This window comes from Gossypium hirsutum, chromosome A01 (genome assembly GCF_007990345.1).
Source record: "Gossypium hirsutum isolate 1008001.06 chromosome A01, Gossypium_hirsutum_v2.1, whole genome shotgun sequence".
Taxonomy (NCBI): domain Eukaryota; kingdom Viridiplantae; phylum Streptophyta; class Magnoliopsida; order Malvales; family Malvaceae; genus Gossypium; species Gossypium hirsutum.
In genome coordinates this window covers 110,607,682-110,625,369 of record NC_053424.1, presented here as the reverse complement: position 1 = coordinate 110,625,369, position 17,688 = coordinate 110,607,682, and the positions used below count along the sequence as shown (strand labels likewise).

The following is a 17,688-nucleotide window of genomic DNA, read 5'->3' as shown; positions in this document are numbered from 1 at the left end:
CTTTAGGGGGTGTAGTTAAAAAATAAAAAAAAAGCAGTGGAAGAAATGCACATTGCAGCATTTGAACTGTACTTATAGAATAAAAATAAAATCTTTTCAAACTCGGCTTTACATGTTAATCGAGTATTCAAAAAGTTGAGCTTGGCCAACAACAAACTAGTCGCATTCTTTTAGTCGAGCCTGAATACACAAGTAGCTTGACTCATTTATCAATTGGCAGGGAACACTTTTATGTATTTGGTGTATGCATTAGTGTTAACCACAAAGGACGGACTCTTTGGATGTTCTTTCCTTCACCCATTTCATCTTTGGACAGACCATATCTTCCTTCAAGGAACTTGCCGCATCATGTCTTTTATAATCAAATAGGATCCAAATCCATTATTCCATGAATCAATCAACGTGGGATTAATGCACTTAGCTTATTTTTTAGAGCTCTCGGTGTGAGACATATACTAAGCAAAGTTTTCCATTTCGGGGTGTCTGGTTTACATTCCATTTCCTGAATGAACTTCACTACCTCGTCAAAGCTTGTCAGCCTTTCCAAGAAGATCGATAATGCAACCATAGAGTTCCCTTCTTGGATCAATCATTTAATATATTTCTATATTCTTGTTCTAATAAACAAAGCTTGGCATCAGTATTGCATTTCATACAAGTACTCTTATCACAACCATGTATCTATTCTGAAGCTGGAAATACTTACTTGGACTGCTTATTACTTCAATTACGATAGCACCTCAGACCTGCCTCCATCTTCATGGCCACATTGCTATGTTTGTTATTACTGAATATATCAGAGAGCCATCTTCAAAGAAGACTACATTCTTTTTGCACAACGAAAAAGATATCCTCCCTTACACCATGACCAATATTTCTAAAGCATCCTCCCAACAATTGACCTGCATTATCCAAAATGAACCTCGATACAGCTTAGACGACCACCATCTAGCAACAAATGCACAAAACCCGATACAAATTGCAAGAACAACTTACCATCACTATTCAAACAGGTCTGCTCCAACTAGTAAAACAGTAGACATCTAATTCCCCTCCTGCTCTTTCTGAGTTTCTAACACCTCCTTTCTCAACATTGTTACCATTTCCTCATTTCCCTGTCTTAAATAACCATCTATAAAAGCATCATATATCTCTAGATTCAGCTTAAACCCTTTCCCCACCATCTCTGCTTGAAGCTTTAGTGCTTCCTCCATCTTTCCATCCACACACAAACCTTTTATTAAAAGCTCATAACTTATCCCCGTTGGGAAAAACCAACTTCTCTCATTGCCTTCATTATCTCAAGAGCTTCTAGTACCATACCTTTATCACAAAGTCCTCTAATCAACAGTTCCACGGTTAAACTCTGTGGTCAAAAATCTTTCCTACACATATCCCTGTATATCAACATAGCTGAATCGATATCTGCAACTTTACAATATCCATTAATAAGATTCTCATAAGTAACACAAGTTGCCTTTATTCCATTCAATTCCATTTCTGTAAACAACTCTTCAGCTCTTACAATCTCTCCATTTTTACATAATCCATCAATCACAGTATTAAAAGCCACAATATCGGGCTCTAATCCCTTAATTTTCATTTCCGCCCACAAGTCCTCTGCTTCTCTCACCTTCCCTTCCTCACAAAAAGCTGCCATTAAAACACTGTAACTATAACTATTTGGAACACACCCTAAGCTCTCCATTTCACACCAAACCTCTCTCACTTTCTCCAACAATCCTTCACGATAAAAACAGAGCATCAAAGCGTTATAAGTATGCACATTTGGCCGGACTTTTGAAATCCTTTTCACATCACTTTCACTCTCACCATTACCTACTCCAAAAACCTCTTTATAAACCTCATATCCCTTACTTGCTCCACAACATTTCGAAACCTCAGAAATCAAAGCATTACAAGTACAAACCTGAGGGCTAATCCTTCTAGACATTAACATTCTAACAATCTCAATAGACCCATCAAGCCGTTTCATTTGCAAACAAGATTTTACCAACAAATCGAAAACAAACGGGGCAGAACCACACTGATTATAAGTTTTAACTAACAATTCAAATAGTTTGAAATGAGTGGGTTCATTATCGATACCTGGGGTCCGAATTGCAAGGCGGATGAGTTCCCGGGCACGGGTTTTGAGTCGAGCACGAGAGAGGATGTGAATTATGGTGGAATAGGAGGAGAGGTCGTGGTTACAGAGGGACTTGTGTTGGGTGAAGAGGAAGAAGCGGAGGACAAGGTGGGGATTGTTTTTGAGTTGGAGGGTAATTTGGGAGAACTGGAAAGGGGTGAAACCGGATGGGAAGAGAGTGAGGACGGTGGACCAGCGAGACTTGGAGCGATTATGGGTGAGTATGGAGGTGACGGTGGAGATTGGGTCGGGTTGATCGGACGGCGGAGAAGTGGTGTCGGGGAAGGCGGAAGAGGAGAAGAAATACAAAGGAATAAGGGGTTCTTTTGGGGTTCTGGAAAGGAGATGATGGGTTTTAAGAATTTGGGTAGCCATTGCAAATGTTTAATTATGTACAGTAGACCCACTACTTAATTTGAGCCCTCTTCAATGTTTCATGATGCAGAATTGGTTACTTTTCTTCGCTTCATTTCGACACTAGTGCAACATGGCCTAATTTCAGCTCGTTTTATTTTAGTGGTGCTTGTCCTGAAACTATAGACTTTGCAGCTCGTTGAGACGAGGATTTGATGTTATGGAAATGGACGGCTCAAAGGTGGAAGCAAAAAACATACTTCAATTTCCTGCATACCATCCATTGTTTTTTTGCTTTGAGAAGGGGGTTTTTTTTGGGGGGGGGGGTGGGGGGAGGAGATGGTACATGCATATCTTCCATTGTTATCCCATTTCACAAACGCATAAATCAACCTCAATTTAGAACTATGAAAATCCGCCCAAGTAAAACTTCATCGCAACTAATTTAGCAATAAAAGTCGAGTTATTAACACATTAGGAAGTGAAATCAAATCAGCCGCACCCATAATTTACATCTGGCTTGGAAACAACGGACTCAAATGGTACTTCAATCCTCTCTTTCACCAAGCATCGAGCTTCCCCATTCTCCATTACCAGAATTTTCCCAGGTGGACATGGATCACTGGAATTCTTCTCTTCAGTCGCACGTTGCTGACTTGTGCCAAAAACCTTGACATGGTTGCCTTTCCCGAGATTCGGCACAAAATTGGACAGGCTTAATATGTATATTACACCAACAAGTGGAAGCACGGTCTTCACAGCTGAACCTATGAAGTAGCCAAATGCTTTCCTCAACCTTTTGGATTCATCTTGATGTTGTTTTGGGTTCTTTGCTTCATTTGTTGGGTCACTGATGGAAACCCCATTTTGGGAAGACTTGTATGTTGACTGTAAGTGTGACAATGAGCCATTATCCAAAACCAAGGATCGTGGGAGGCGACTTGGATATGGGGGAAGGAGGAGATCACTGTTGTTTTCCACTGTTTTGCTAACAAAAGCAGAAGCCTCGAGAATCACTTCCATGTCCTTCCCTTGATATTCTTTGAGCTTCTCCAAGACCACTCTCCGGCTATAATCAATCTCAGCAAGGGCAACTTCCTTCTCATAACTTTGCTGATGTTGCAGATTCTAAACCATTCAAATGATAATGATAAATAATGGTGTTATTTTTTAAAAAAAAATGTTATCAACACAAACATCTATCTATTTCTACGCATAGCCTTTTTATGCACGCAAAGCATAGATCCAATATGTAAGTCAAAGGAAGGAAAAGACTAACAACTAGGGCTTTGAATTGTTGGAAGTTCAATTCTTCCACAAGTAAATTCATATAGAAATAAGTTACTTTGCTCCTACGCCAGAAGAACAGTGAAAGAATGACCTCAATCATGTAACCATATGTTGTGAAAATGGAAAGTGCTAATTTTGGAAAATTAGAATGATTGGGAACATGGTGTAAATGATTTAATTCAATAGATACAGAAAGTAACATTTCCAAGTCAGCAAGTTTAGTTTTAGGGTTTTACTATAACAAGGCTATCTAAAAAAACTCACAAAACCAGAAAAGATAAATTAGTCTCTATAGACCATAAAATAGAACCGACATGAATGATACCTTGGTTCTACCAAAAAAAAAAAAAAACCCACAAAGAGTGTAGGTGCAGTCAGTAGGCAAAAGACCAGACCAATTGGCACTAATCTATAAATAGGTAGAAGAGATAAAACCAAGATTAATCTCTGACCCAAAAAATGCAATACAAGCCTACCCGTATCTTCGACTACACAATTTCTAAACATTTCAAACAATCATCATTAATCATTTTTGACTTGTTCTTAAGTTCCATAGCATAAAAATTTGGAGTCGAAAGTAGGATCCCACGGGTAATTTTCAATTTTTCCTTTAGTTTTATAAATATTCACATGCATACATGACTATAACAGGGTTACAAGAACGAAATAAAATCAGGGTCATTCAAGGGCCTAGGGTTTATAACATACGAACCCAATATCTAACAAAATGGGGAGGGAAAAGTTAAGATATTTGAGGTTAACAAACCTGTAAAGCAAGGAGCTGGGCTTCAAGTGATTCAAGGGCATCTCGAATATCCAAAAGTCCCTCAGTAGTTTCTTCTGCTTCTTCTTCATCATCAGCTCCACCGAGAGTTTGATGGGGTTTGTCTCCATTCAAGCTAGCATTTTTATCAGTTTGTTTTCCTTCTTGGCTTTGTTTGTAGGGAGAAACAGGATTTCCGGAGGTGGCTTTTGTGATGCAGTTGCTGATTTTCAATCTCAGCTCTGTAGCTCTTGCTAATGCTAACCCTACTCCCTCTTCTTCCATTTCTTTCCTTTCCTCACTCTCCCCCCTTTTTTTTTCTCACCCTGTTTTCCTGTTGCTAGTAGTATTAAAATGTGTTGAATTTAAATCACAAATAAAAGGAAAAAGAAAAAAAACTGAGAGGAAAATGGGCTTTGGTTGTTAAGAGACCGAAGGGGGTCTGAAAATGGAGGGAGAGAAGAATCTCATCTTTTCCATGCTTAGACCATGGTCCTTTCATTTAATTTTTCTTTTTCTTTTTTTTTTTCTCTGTTGTGGGGGTGCAGCATAAGGCCAAGAAATTGGGCTAATAAACCCAAAGCCCCAAAAGCAATTTGGAAGAGCAAACAACTCTAACCTCTACTTTGCAAAACAAGATTATGTGGGCTCTCTGCTTTTGGCACCTATGGTTCCTATGCTGCCACCTGCGAGGTGGATGATAAACCTACTCGTTTTTTCATTTTTCCTTCTCTTCTCGAATAAAATGGTGTATTTTTAGATTAGGCTTTACATAATCTGGCCTATTCTTGTTTTCATTCATGGAAATGAATAAAGAGTCATTGATACTATTATGAAGTTTTTCAATGAACTCAGACCATAAGCTGTTGTTTCACATTTCCTTTTCTTTAGCTGGAAAAATATTTGAATCTTGTCCACAAGCCTGAACGTTCAAAGTTAAGAACACTTTATGAACCCATGTTCAGTTCCAATTTATCTATACGATTAATAGATAACATTTTTAAAGTTTAAGTTTGAATCCTATCATCTCCATCCCCTTCTCTTGTTCTATTTTAAAAAAAGAAGATGAAAACACTTGTATCTAATCATAAAAACTATGAAGATGTTTTCAGTTGCAATATAATATTATACACAATCAATTCTCTAGCATTTAGGTGCATACAAGAACTTTAAACACAATTAGGAATGACAGCCAAATCACAACCTTGTGAATGGAGATTGTTTCTTCAGCTCATTTGATCCTCATTCTCTATTGCATAAACCAAACTGAAGATTGGAGCCAAGGGGGGTTTGAGAAAGTTGCTGTTATGATTCATCTGTCATTCCAAAATCCCACCTTCTACACTCAATGCTTTTCTCAGATATAAAATCAGTGAAGTAATTCTTTTGAAAATAGATATCGAAATGCAAAGTTGTGGGAGATCCACTCAATGCTTTTCCCAGTTTTCCTCTTGCAACTCGGCTGAAGATTCTTCCTCACTGAATCAGGCATGAATTGCTCTACCATCTGCAACATACCAGCTGAGCCAACATTTGAATCTTTTGCAAAATACTCCATAAGTTTTGGTAATAGAATTTTCTCTTCTTTGTTCACACTCCAATTTGCCTGGATGTACTCTATTTTTGCAACTTCCAGTTCCTGGAACACTCCCTTGGGTGTATATATACGTACCTAGAGTGTCATCATAAGTAAATGATATAAATTGAGAACTAACATTTTAAATACCCTGCAGCCATATAATAAGAACTAATTCAGGGCAAACAGTGTACCGCAGGGTCCGAATAACTTCCTGAAGAAAGTGCAAAATACAGAAGAGGTTCCGGTGATTCGATTGCGTAAGCTCTTCGAGGATCTCTGACCTTAAATTTGGTCTTTGAAGGAAACAAAAACCGAAGCCACTGCAAGCAGATGTTAGATGTCAGTTTCATCAGTGTCAACACAAACGAATAGTACCATAAGTGGATAAAATTTTCAGGGAATGAATAGTACCTGTCCAGGACGAGGCAATCGGCATCCTAGAATAGAACTCTGTATTGTGTCTATGTTTATGGTCTGCCCCCCAACATCATAGGCAGCCTGGATCATACATAGGCTTGTGAATGCAATAGCAAACATCCATCCCATGATCATTGGTTAAATTAACCAGAAAGAGCTTTGCTCACCTTGAGTAATAAGGACAATCTCTTCAGATTGTTTTTTGGAATGCCGTAAATCAGAAACGCCTGTAAGAACGAAATGTGTCGCATTTGCCCAAGGAACTTAATGGGAAAAGATACGAAAAAAAAAAAAGGATTGAATGTAAAGAAGATGAAACATTACATGCATCACCAGAGAATTGTGCACATTAATCCAGAAAGCTAGCTTCTCTTCATGTTTCATCCTTCTAACATCAACATCTTCTAGCTGGTAGACAAGTGACCTATAAAACATTAGATTTAGATTCTTACGTTAAAACTGACATGAGAAATAAAAAATTGTCTATGGGATAGATAAAGAATTTCACCTATAATATTGGAGCTTATGTTCAATATCCTGTAACTTCTTACTATCTCTATGGATCCATTGGACCTTCACCATTGTGCAGTAAGGTCCACTGAAATCCTTAGGTTCCCCAATGCTGAAAGGGTTGTCAAAATGCGAGTTGAAGGATGAAAATTTCCCACACTTTGGGCTCCACATATTAGTATCACCTTGACCTTGTGAAGTAACAACATCAACAGGGGATGAATGTGAAATAGGAGAAGGCAAGTAATCAAGGTTTATCAAAGGTGGGTCTGCAAGTTCACAATATATGGCTGAAATGCTCTTAACCATCTCCTCAGAGAGCCAGTTTGATGTTTCAGTCACATGATCGTTAATACTGGTTCCTAAATGCTCTGCCAAGCTGAATCCATTTGAAGTATCCATCTGAGCTTGCTGGAAATCAAAACATCATAAGCATTGCTGTCAAAAGCCATTTAAAATGGAATTCACATTGATTCGATTTACCTCCAACATGGACAAAGGCAGAGAATGGTATAGTTCTTCAGCTCTAGCCACAGCTCGTTGTGGAGAATTAACTGAATATGCCGATCGTTGGGAGAGCGAAGAATGACTCCGATAAATGCTTGAATCTAACAGTTTCTCAGCACCCCAAACATCGTCGCATTCCTTTGGAGGATTTCCGATTGAATTTCGAGTGGAGACCAGATCACCAGACATGAAATCATGTGTCTGAACCTCTTGAAACATTTCTTTATGTGCCATTGAGGTTGGTTTCAAATTTTCATCTATGGACAAGAATGTTTTATCAAATTTTCGACGGTACAATGAGAGAAGATATTTCTCCAAGTAGGCAACTTCCAGTTCTAAAACTGCAATATCCTTGATAAGTTCCTTGGCAGCCTGGTATATTATCATATCGTGAATGAAGTACTAATTGAATCTAACTAAATAAAGCAAAAAAAGAAGTTACTTATAAATGAAAATAATTAAGGGAACTAATGCAATTTACTTTGGGGATTAAATTTTCTACTGTTGCATCATAGGTAAAAGGCTTATGGCTTAATGCCTTCTCCAATGTACTCCGAACCACAAACTGGTCCTGCAATCGTTCTTCAAGTCGTAGAATCTGCAGAAATATGAAAGATGGAAAAATATTGTAACTGAGATTTGTGTGTACGTCCCAAACCTGCAAAAGCTTTTGAATTGGTACCTCTTGTTTCAACGAGTTGTGAACCTCAGTATTTGAAGTTTCAATCTTCTTAGCTTCAACATGGCCCTTCATTTGTCCCACTTCCTTCTGTGTAACAAAACCATATATAACCAAACAACTACGAGATGTATACTAGAAACAAGAGGAGCGCAAGGGTATGGAATTCTTACATGGGGATTAGAAGCTTCAAAGATTGTGTTTAACTTGTTCTTCTTGACTTTCTTCTGAAGCGGGTCACTGACAATACAACAGATCGGTTAGCTGATGTTTTGCAATTATTTATTTCATCTCAAGCAAGCTTTTAAGAAGTCTCTGTGAGGGTGAAGGTGGAAACATAGGCATGCAATGCAACATTTTATCCAAAAGTTATGAAGGTTTTTAAGAGTAATAAAAGAGAAGAAGACAAATGAAATAAAGAAGATATATTGGAGATTCAGACATATACCTGTTGGAACGTTTGTGAGTTGCTTCCATGAACTCAAACTGGTTGAGATACGAACCCTTACCCCGCCATTTTACTTGAAGCATGGTGAATTGGTGATACCCCCAAGTTGGTTTAAAGCTAGAATAGAAAATTCACTGAGACAGCATTAAATGCACCAAAATACAACCATCAGATATTGACAAATTCTTAAACCCGATACAAATTATATAGATATAAGAAGGAAGAAACATCCAAAATCCGCATTAATTGCAAGGGAATAAAGTATAAAATATCTGGTCATATAAGGTATACAAGAGACAATATGATAGAATGAGACTAGTCATGAACAAAAACGAACCTTGTTATAAGTTGAAATGAATAAAAAGAATAATTGTCCTCTTTTAACATGCAGAAACATTAATTAGTAGAGAGAGCAAGGTTAAGAAGATGCATAGGTAGAAGAGCTATATATGTGAGGTGAGCTGTATACAAATATGCATGAAAGCGCAAAGGGTGACCATAATTTTTGTTGTTGTTGTTGACTAGTCTCTTGTCTTAGAAAGCTATACCACCTTTGAAGATAACTTTTGGAATGGTGGGCTTTTTTCGCAATTTGCATTAAAAGAAGTAAATCAGTTTTTGTTTGGGACTTTGTGGCCTTTTTGATTGATCGATCAGGACGATGCTATTTCAAAAAGTTGAACTCAGGCATTCAAAAAGGAGCAAAGTGACAAGAAACAAGGAGGCCATCGACTTATATATATATTCATTTTGTTCATATAATATTCTCATCTTTCTATGAGACTAGGGATGCAAAACGACCCTACTTGATTCCTTTTACTTTAATACTATTAAATTAATCCCTCCAAATGTTATAGTCATACATTCATGTATCAATTAGATTACATATTGTTGTTGCTTAATCGCAATGTGTTATGCATGAAAAATAACTTTAAAAAGGCTTCATGAAAGAGAAATGGTACAGGTAGTAGAGTAGCATAAGTAAGGAGGCATGGAAATCATATATAGGTTGAGTGAAGTAACTAAAATTTTAGAATAAAAGAAAAACACTTAATATTGCAATCATGTGTGCGTCACACGTATGGTGCATCGTGAAAATGATATTAAATGAATTTGCATGGTGGTTGGGTGCACGTACTACTGTCGTCCCTTTTAAAATATATAAAAGAAAAGGAAGGTCGCACTTACAGAGAAAAAAGGAAACCGGAAAAGCCTCAAAAGGGCTGAAAGTTGAAGGTCAATCAATAATTACAGTTGCCTGTTTTTTTGTTTGAATATGACTGCTTTCCTGCCCATTCCCTTTATCTCCATTCTATTCGTTTTCATTAAACAGCTATCAACACCAGTTGGATTTAATGCCAAAAAGTTTCTTTGGTTTAAGAATTTCATTCAATTATCAACATCACATATATAATTATATCGTTATTATTTATTATCATAATAGGTTAGTTCGAATTAAAAGTGATCTAATTTAATTAAATTTTATTAGGCTTTAATTATTAAACAAAATATGAGTAAAATATGTGTACATACTCTAGTCCCAAATTATACATAAGATAACTTTTCTAATATCTCATCTTTAGAAAAGAGAAAACACATCCTCTAGATTATTTATGTGTTAATTTTGGAAGATCAAAACCGCAAGATCCGTAGATTTTAAGAAGTCGATGAATTCAGATATGCTTTCGCATCTAATTTTATTTTTAATGATTTGACATGACAGATACTAATTAATAATTTGTTAAGTTTTATATAAGAAAATATTATTACCACAAGCCCAACCTATTTAGTAAAATGCTATATAATTTTCTTCAAAACATCATCTCTATTTCATTCCCCTTTGTGTTGTAAAGGGTCCATAATTGATCATCAGTTTAACTAGGAACTGGCATTTTAATCATAAATCTACACCATTATAATCATTAAACTATAATATAATGATATCATATGTATTAATTTATGCAACAAAGTTGGACTTTTATTGTTTTATAATTAATCACAACATGTTTATGTTTCAAAAGAAAAAAAAGATCAATCAACTTCGAATTTTCATTTTGTCAGAATCAGACAATCGTAAGTGGAAAAAAAAAAAACAAATCAGTTTTCATAATCAACATCTAATTAAAAACAACAACCTTATTGTTAAACAAAAACATGTAGCAGTTATCGATGGAAGCTGACAGACATGCTTGTTGTTTAATCTAAAACGAACAAAAATTCCACGAACTTCAAAGACATAATTTTAGATTTATTGCAGCAAAATTTTAGCTTTTTTTTTTTTGAATTTTTGAAAAATGAGGATTAGAAGATTCCCCATGTCTTCGGGATTTAGGATTATATTAATAGAAATTAAATTTTTGTAAAGCCTTCTGCTCTCTTCTCTAGATTAGTGTAAATTCATTGGAAGGTCAACCAACATCTCTAAAAAAACCTAAGCTTCTCGTCAGCATCAAAAGATTAAATTAATATTTAATTAAAGGGAAAATTATGATCTGGGTCAAAAGTTTGTATAGTTGATTTTATTTATCTATTATAATTTAATTATTTTTAGTTTTTTTAAAAAATTTTAAACTGTGTTTTTTCAACTTTTTCATTGGTTTTTTCAAATAATATAATATGATTTATTCTTTAAAATATGTAATGATATGAGATATATTTTGACATTTTTTACGGTAAAAGGGAAAAAAAGAAAGAAATATGTTCAAATCTATATGTCACGTCGAGAAAGGATTGTATGAAACAGTGACGCCACGTCATCTGTATCCCTTTCCAATAGTTTTATGCCACATCAGTATTCTTATTCTGAATTTCAGGATTTTATCCTGAATTTTAGTATTTTAATTTGGATTTGATTTTTTTCAGGATAAGAGTACTGATGTACCATAAAACTATTGGAAAGGGATACAGATAATGTGGCGTCACTATTTCATACAATCTTTTCCCATGTCAGGTCATTGCATGTTTCTAAAAATAAAGTCTGAGAATTAAAAAAATTAACCTCAAAATTAAAATTCACATTTCAGAAAATGAAAAACTAAAAATATAGAATTTAAATCCAAGAAAAAAATACATAGCAGAGAGAACCCTCCCTCCATGTAAATGATGAAGAGCCAATATCCTCAAACCAAAATGAAGTTTCTTTAAAAGAACCAGAATCGAATCTTAACGTCGAGATTAACAAACACTGACTAGTCTGTTGGATAGAGAGTCTTGACTTTGAGTAGAAACCCAAGAAGAAACACATGAAAAAGAGTTAACTTTGACGAACTTTCCAAAGCCAAAAACCGAGCAGCTTAGTCAATGCTAATGATAAGAGCAAAAAGTATCTGTTAGTTTCTCAGCTCTTCTTCTTATGCTCTTGCCTATTAGATTGAGACAAAAAACCATCTTCTCCATTTTTAAATTGATGGATATTTATAGTCTAACATAGCTTATGAATTTGTGAGCTAGCATTGAACTTCGAAGTTTGTGTGTTGGCCAAAGACAAGAAACCTAAGTTTTTGTGTTTGGGTTGGCATTAATTTAGTTACCTACAGCCTAATCAAGTCTTGGCCAACCTGGGGATAAAAGTATTAATATCATGGAACCATAACAAATATATGCAAGACAAGGGTCCCAAAGCATTATCAATCCACTTTCAGTCCAACAAAATTGTGTTGATGCATATCAAAGAAACATCTCTTGTTTCTTTCATTATTTACCATATTTTTTTGGGTTTAATAAACCTTTGGCTAAAAAAAATAGAGATGGACACAAAAATTAGCTACATAATTGGAATAATTGTTCTACGTTTGTGGAGCTTTACTCAAAGATAATTCATTATCAATCTTCAATACAAAATGTGTTTTAAGTTCACTCATTTATCAAGTTGTAATCTCATTCTTATACATCACTAAGATCATTCTTTTCCTAAAATTTCTCTCTTGAAAGCTTAGCTACAAACTGAACATGAAAACAATTGATATACAAAATATTTGTATTAAAAACAAGTTCCTAATTATCAATGAACGAATAAGCACTCTCCCTCAATCGTACATAATCAAATAAGCAAGTCTTCTTTAAATAGCTATTATATGCTTGCAATACTCCAATCAGTGCTAACATGTGCTTCCCTAAATTGTGCTTGAATAGAAGAATCAAATAACCATGGTTTTTTTCTTTTTTTTGGGTGAATTACAAGAGGAGGATAAAGCTCTAACAGCAACGCGACCAGTGCGATTCAAACCCAGGTCACATCTGAGTCGATGAACACCCTAGACATTAGGCTAACACATGGGGTTCAATAACTAGAAATCTTTAGAAATAAGACCTTTGTAGAAACTGGATCTCTTTGTTTAAGGAAACATAATCAAACATAAAGTCTTTATATAATGTCCTTGCTTGACTAAAATTTAATGTGAACCAATCTATATAATTACTACTTAAAATTCTCAACAAGATATAAGAATTAAAGCTATGATTTTTCCGTTAAAAGAATGCGAATATATATAGCAAGTTACACAATTGTCCATTTGTAAAATGAGCAGCAACAAATAGTTCATTCGAGACGTGCAAATTGGCACTAACCTTCTGCCATTTGACATTTTTTTATTATCAAAAACATAGTAATAATCTTAAGTAAGGAAAAAACAATCTTCATATCTGTGCTCCCCCTTAATCTATATAAGTAGCTATGAAAATAAACTATGAAACCAATAGTTAATGCAAAGAGAAGCATAGCATTAATGAAAGAAAAACATAGTGCCTAAATCATAGCAAAATTTCAAGTATCTCTGCATCAACATCCAATCTTAAGTATAGACCTAATAAGAGCTCACCAATAAACCATAAAACCATAAAACCAAAATAACCAGCAAAAATCCATCATCAGCACTCCCTTAGCCCTATCACTCCTCCTACTTCGTTTCTCCCTTTTTTTTTTGATTAAAAACCAAGGGCTAAGTCAAGTGTCTCGAGAAAAAAAGGTTAGCTTTATAGTGTAATACTCGTCCCTTCTTCTTATTAAGGAGATTAATATAACTTTCCAGATGATATAATTGTTTATCAATGTAAGCCACATTCTTATCAAGATGTTTGTTTGGTCTGGTCGTATCAACATTGGTTGTTCTAGCAGCTAAGAATCTAATTGTAGTTTGATATAGCATCTCGCACTTATAAAATCAAGTTAATAAATTCGTTAATTTTTTAATCAAAATTAGCTCAATTTTTTGTTTGTAAAATATAATGTGATGTAATCTAAATGTCTTATTATTATTATTTTTTAAATTTTTAGTCATATATTTCAATGTTTGATGTAGTATATTAAACAAATGATCAAGGACAAAGCCAAGAATTTGATTTTGGGGTCCAAATAAAAAGCATGGGGAAAAGATAAAAAATATATATTTAAAAATAGCTTAAATTAAATACTTTATTACTAAAAAAAAACTAAAACTTCACCGGGAGTTCACTGCTTGCCCCTTTAGCTATGCTCTTGCAAATGATATATCATTTCTAAGTTAATTCAAATTGATATATAAATTCTTCAAATGCAGGCAAATTTTAATTTAATTCGTTATTTCTTAAAATTAATTCAAATTAAAGTTAAATAATTTATTTGATAAGTGATTTTTTTTAAAATTTGGACGGATTATTTACTAATTTAATTATTTGATAAAAATTTCTTAATTTTTTTAGTCATTTTTCTTTTCCAAAGTTTGATGACTTGAGATAAAATAAAATTAATTAAACAAAAAATACATGAATTTAATCGTTGATTGAATTTCAATTTAACTGGCATTAACATTATTATCAACAGAATGTGGATTTGTGTTAATTAAATTAATTACCTAAAATTTTACTAAATAAATTTGTAAAAATATGATAATCATCGAAGGCGTAAAGCCGAAGGCATTTTATAGGCCGATAGCTGACAGGCTATAGAAACTCACATCCAAAATTTTCCATATCCATCGTCAATGTCCTATGGTGAAGTATCTTGGTTTGATGTATTAGATTCATCGCCAAACTGATATGAGGAAGTGATTGTGGTTAGATATAACACACAGATTTGACAGTTGGGGCAAATTTGATTGGCTCTACAAGTTCTAAAGGCCAACAACATTCTAAGCATGAGCGTCCCAAAGGCTAATATTGATTTCATGCTCTTTGGACCAAAACTTTCCTTAACCCTACTCAAATCAATTCAAAGAAGTTTAAAGAGGTTATAATTTTCATTGCAAAAAAAAAAAATATATCTATATATATATTTCCACACATATTGTAGCAACAAGCAAAACCAACACAAGCAAACATTTAAAACAAAAGAAAAAAAATCTAAGCTTTAAATATAAAGGTTTTCACGAAGCTAACATGACATACAACAAGTAATTTTCTTTCACAAAAATAAAAATCACTTAAGTGCTTTACCATGAGAATGTGTCGACACATTTGAAGGCAAAACAGTTTTCGTGATTGCTTTTGTGGCTGAATCAATGACCACATTTTTAGGCACTATTTTATTGCCTTATTTTCCTATTTTAAAACTTGACAAATTTTAGAACAAAAACATTGGACTGGTTATTTTGAAGATATTTGGATGAGTAAAGCCCATAACTTGGAGAACAATTGAGTTGAAATTGAAGATTTGAAGATTGAATTGTGACGACTCAAGGCAGATTACTTGTTAAACAAGGAACTTTCCATAAGTTGAAGGCATTAGGTTAAATCCAAATCTTATCGAAGTAGAATCTTGTGATGAATTTTAGCTTTCTTTATAGAGAAGTGATTAGATTGTAATTCTTATGTAAATAAAACTTAAGTATTAAATAAACTTATGTTTTGCCTAAGTTAAAATTAGAATCGAGAGAGAAAAAGTGTAACATCCCGAATTAGGGCCTAGTTAGAACAGTGGTTTCGGGACCACAAATCTGACGTAAAAAAAATTATTTTTATTATATTTTTATGGTATACGATTTCATGGAATGATTTTTTAAAATTTTGTTCAAAAATTTCGACGTTTGGGCACTCAATTTGGTCAAAATGACTAAATTGTAAAAAGTGCAAAAGTTGAGTTCTACATGTTAGAGGTATCAAATTGTTATGAAATTTTAAACGGGAGGTCCTTAAATGGTAATTAGACCATTGTATAACTTTTTGGACAAAAAAGGCCTTGGATGGATAAAATTTCAAAGAAAGGCAAAAATGACATTTTGGTCATTTAGGGGTAAAATACATTAAAAGACAAATTTTAAAACCCAAATGTGTCCTTTTCTTCTTGCTTCAGCCGAAATTACCTATAGCAGCCATGGTTAGGGTTCTTCCAAGCTTCCAAGCTCATTTGTAAGTGATCCCGAGCCCCGTTTTTAAAGTTCTTTACATTTTTGAAATCCCGGTAACATGTTCTAGCTATTTCTACCATTATTTTGAGCTAGAGTTTATGTTAAAAAATTTAACCATGAGTAATATGCATGCATTTTGATGTATAATGGTAGAAAATGAGTGTTGGGTGTTTAATAAACGACTTTTACTAAACAGTTTTCGATGAAAACGTCCGAAAGGATCGTTTTGTAAAAGTTGTAAAATTGGTCATAAATGGGTGCTTTAGTGGAAATTGGGAGCTGTCACAGTTATGAAAAATTATTAGAATTTCATAAAACATAAGAAAATAGGATGAAGTTTAATTTCCGAGCCTTGGGGCAAAAGTGAAAATATGTAAAAGTTTAGGGGTCAAATTACAAATTTGTAAAAATATGATTTTTGGACTAATTAGTAGGCTAATTATGATATTATAGATCAAGGAAAACAAGATTCAGACTTAGAACGAGGTTGAACAAGGTTAAGCACAAACTCGAAATAAATAGTCGTACTCGAAACCGAGGTAAGTTCATATGTCAATGATGATGCAATAATATTATTGTTCATACTTGAACTTAAATTGATGTGTTAACATTGTGTGATGGATATTTATTTAGTTTATATGAAGATTATATATTGAAACAAATGCCAAATTATAATTATATGTAATACCATGTTTATCTTATGGACTAATGTCTAAATAAACATGGAAATATGTTGAATTAGATGTACATGGCATGAGCAACTATGCATAATGAGATACTTGATGGAAAGAGAAAAATCTCGGTTGAATAAAAAGGGAAATTCGATGAATAAACCATGGCTTACATGGTTTGATATCCTGCATGTGTTGCAGAAAAGGATTTTGCCCGGATGGGTAATCCATTGATCTCAAATATAAAAAGGATCTAGCCCGGACGGGTGATCTTTAAGTGATTGAGCCTCCCGAAGAATATTTGTGCATTAAGGTTTTAGCCCGGACGGGTAATCCGATTAGGGTCTGAATTTAGCCTGGACTGGTAATTCAGATCCGAGCTCATTGAGAGTGCTTGTTGTTTACAAGGGATTTAGCCTGGACTGGTAATCCCGACACCACTCCATGAGATTATATTTCAGAGGATTTAGCCTAGACTAGTAATCCTTCCGTAAGATGTGAGGTTCGCGGGAGTGCGCATATGAAATGATCACTTGTATGAATTGACAGTGAATGGGATATCCATCGAGATTCCGAGAAATTCAACGAGATTAATATGAGAAATGAAATAAAAGGCTCTTGCCATGATACATAATGTATGTTATATGATAATATTATGATGCATGTGAGTTGTCATGTTTGGACGAGTGTGGTGCTAAATGATAGCACAGGTAAGTACTCGAGACCCATGAACACGTGTTTGACATGTGAAATGAAATTGACTTATGACGATGGTGCAAATGAATGAATGATATTTATGAGAATAATTTCTATGACAAATTTGTGATGGTTATTACCTTGTTGCACTAAGACAAATTTGGTACAGCAGCATTGGTCCAACTTTGAAAATCCACCAAAAATTTAATGAGTCTAGTTTCACATAAAGGAAATGGTGTAAGCAAAAGAATTCTGTATCATGAGATATTTGAATTCTTGCGAGATAGAGTCGGAGTGATTCCAGAC

General features: G+C 34.4%; 2 protein-coding genes and 1 pseudogene across 3 annotated transcripts; all 3 read right to left on the bottom strand.

Annotated features, from left to right (window-relative positions):
• Nucleotides 1–37: 37 nt before the first annotated feature.
• LOC107925453 (pentatricopeptide repeat-containing protein At2g15980-like) lies at nucleotides 38–2,806 on the bottom strand (annotated as a pseudogene).
• Nucleotides 2,807–2,874: 68 nt separating this feature from the next.
• LOC107925454 (plastid division protein PDV2) lies at nucleotides 2,875–5,141 on the bottom strand. Its single transcript, XM_016856142.2, has 2 exons — nucleotides 4,560–5,141; nucleotides 2,875–3,631 (listed from the first exon to the last, which is right to left on the bottom strand). The coding sequence occupies exons 1-2, from the start codon at nucleotides 4,839–4,841 to the stop codon at nucleotides 2,996–2,998; spliced, it is 918 nt and encodes a 305-aa protein (XP_016711631.1). The 5' UTR covers nucleotides 4,842–5,141; the 3' UTR covers nucleotides 2,875–2,995.
• A 497-nt stretch (nucleotides 5,142–5,638) lies between these two features.
• Nucleotides 5,639–9,128, bottom strand: LOC107925378 (uncharacterized). 2 transcript variants are annotated; one of them, XM_041113244.1, is made up of 12 exons: nucleotides 9,034–9,128; nucleotides 8,697–8,830; nucleotides 8,422–8,488; nucleotides 8,252–8,338; nucleotides 8,051–8,167; nucleotides 7,546–7,941; nucleotides 7,061–7,473; nucleotides 6,877–6,976; nucleotides 6,720–6,779; nucleotides 6,547–6,633; nucleotides 6,327–6,455; nucleotides 5,639–6,228 (listed from the first exon to the last, which is right to left on the bottom strand). In XM_041113244.1, exons 2-12 carry the CDS (start codon nucleotides 8,777–8,779, stop codon nucleotides 5,926–5,928), a joined length of 1,842 nt encoding a protein of 613 aa, XP_040969178.1. In that variant the 5' UTR covers nucleotides 8,780–8,830; nucleotides 9,034–9,128; the 3' UTR covers nucleotides 5,639–5,925. The 2 variants fall into 2 exon arrangements, with proteins under 2 accessions (XP_040969178.1, XP_016711526.1); XM_016856037.2 differs by lacking the exon at nucleotides 9,034–9,128 and having other exon boundaries at nucleotides 8,697–8,939.
• Between the last annotated feature and the right edge of the window lie 8,560 nt (nucleotides 9,129–17,688).

What these genes read in the sequence shown, in the direction of transcription:
- LOC107925454 (XM_016856142.2), bottom strand. Translation starts at nt 4,841, where the DNA reads ATGGAAGAAGAGGGAGTAGGGTTAGCATTAGCAAGAGCTACAGAGCTG. An exon ending in CCCAGCTCCTTGCTTTACAG is followed by an intron (nt 3,632 to 4,559) that starts GTTTGTTAACCT and finishes TGAATGGTTTAG; the next exon opens with AATCTGCAACATCAGCAAAG.
- LOC107925378 (XM_041113244.1), bottom strand. Translation starts at nt 8,779, where the DNA reads ATGCTTCAAGTAAAATGGCGGGGTAAGGGTTCGTATCTCAACCAGTTT. An exon ending in TAGAAAATTTAATCCCCAAA is followed by an intron (nt 7,942 to 8,050) that starts GTAAATTGCATT and finishes ATAATATACCAG; the next exon opens with GCTGCCAAGGAACTTATCAA. An exon ending in GAAGTTATTCGGACCCTGCG is followed by an intron (nt 6,229 to 6,326) that starts GTACACTGTTTG and finishes ATGACACTCTAG; the next exon opens with GTACGTATATATACACCCAA.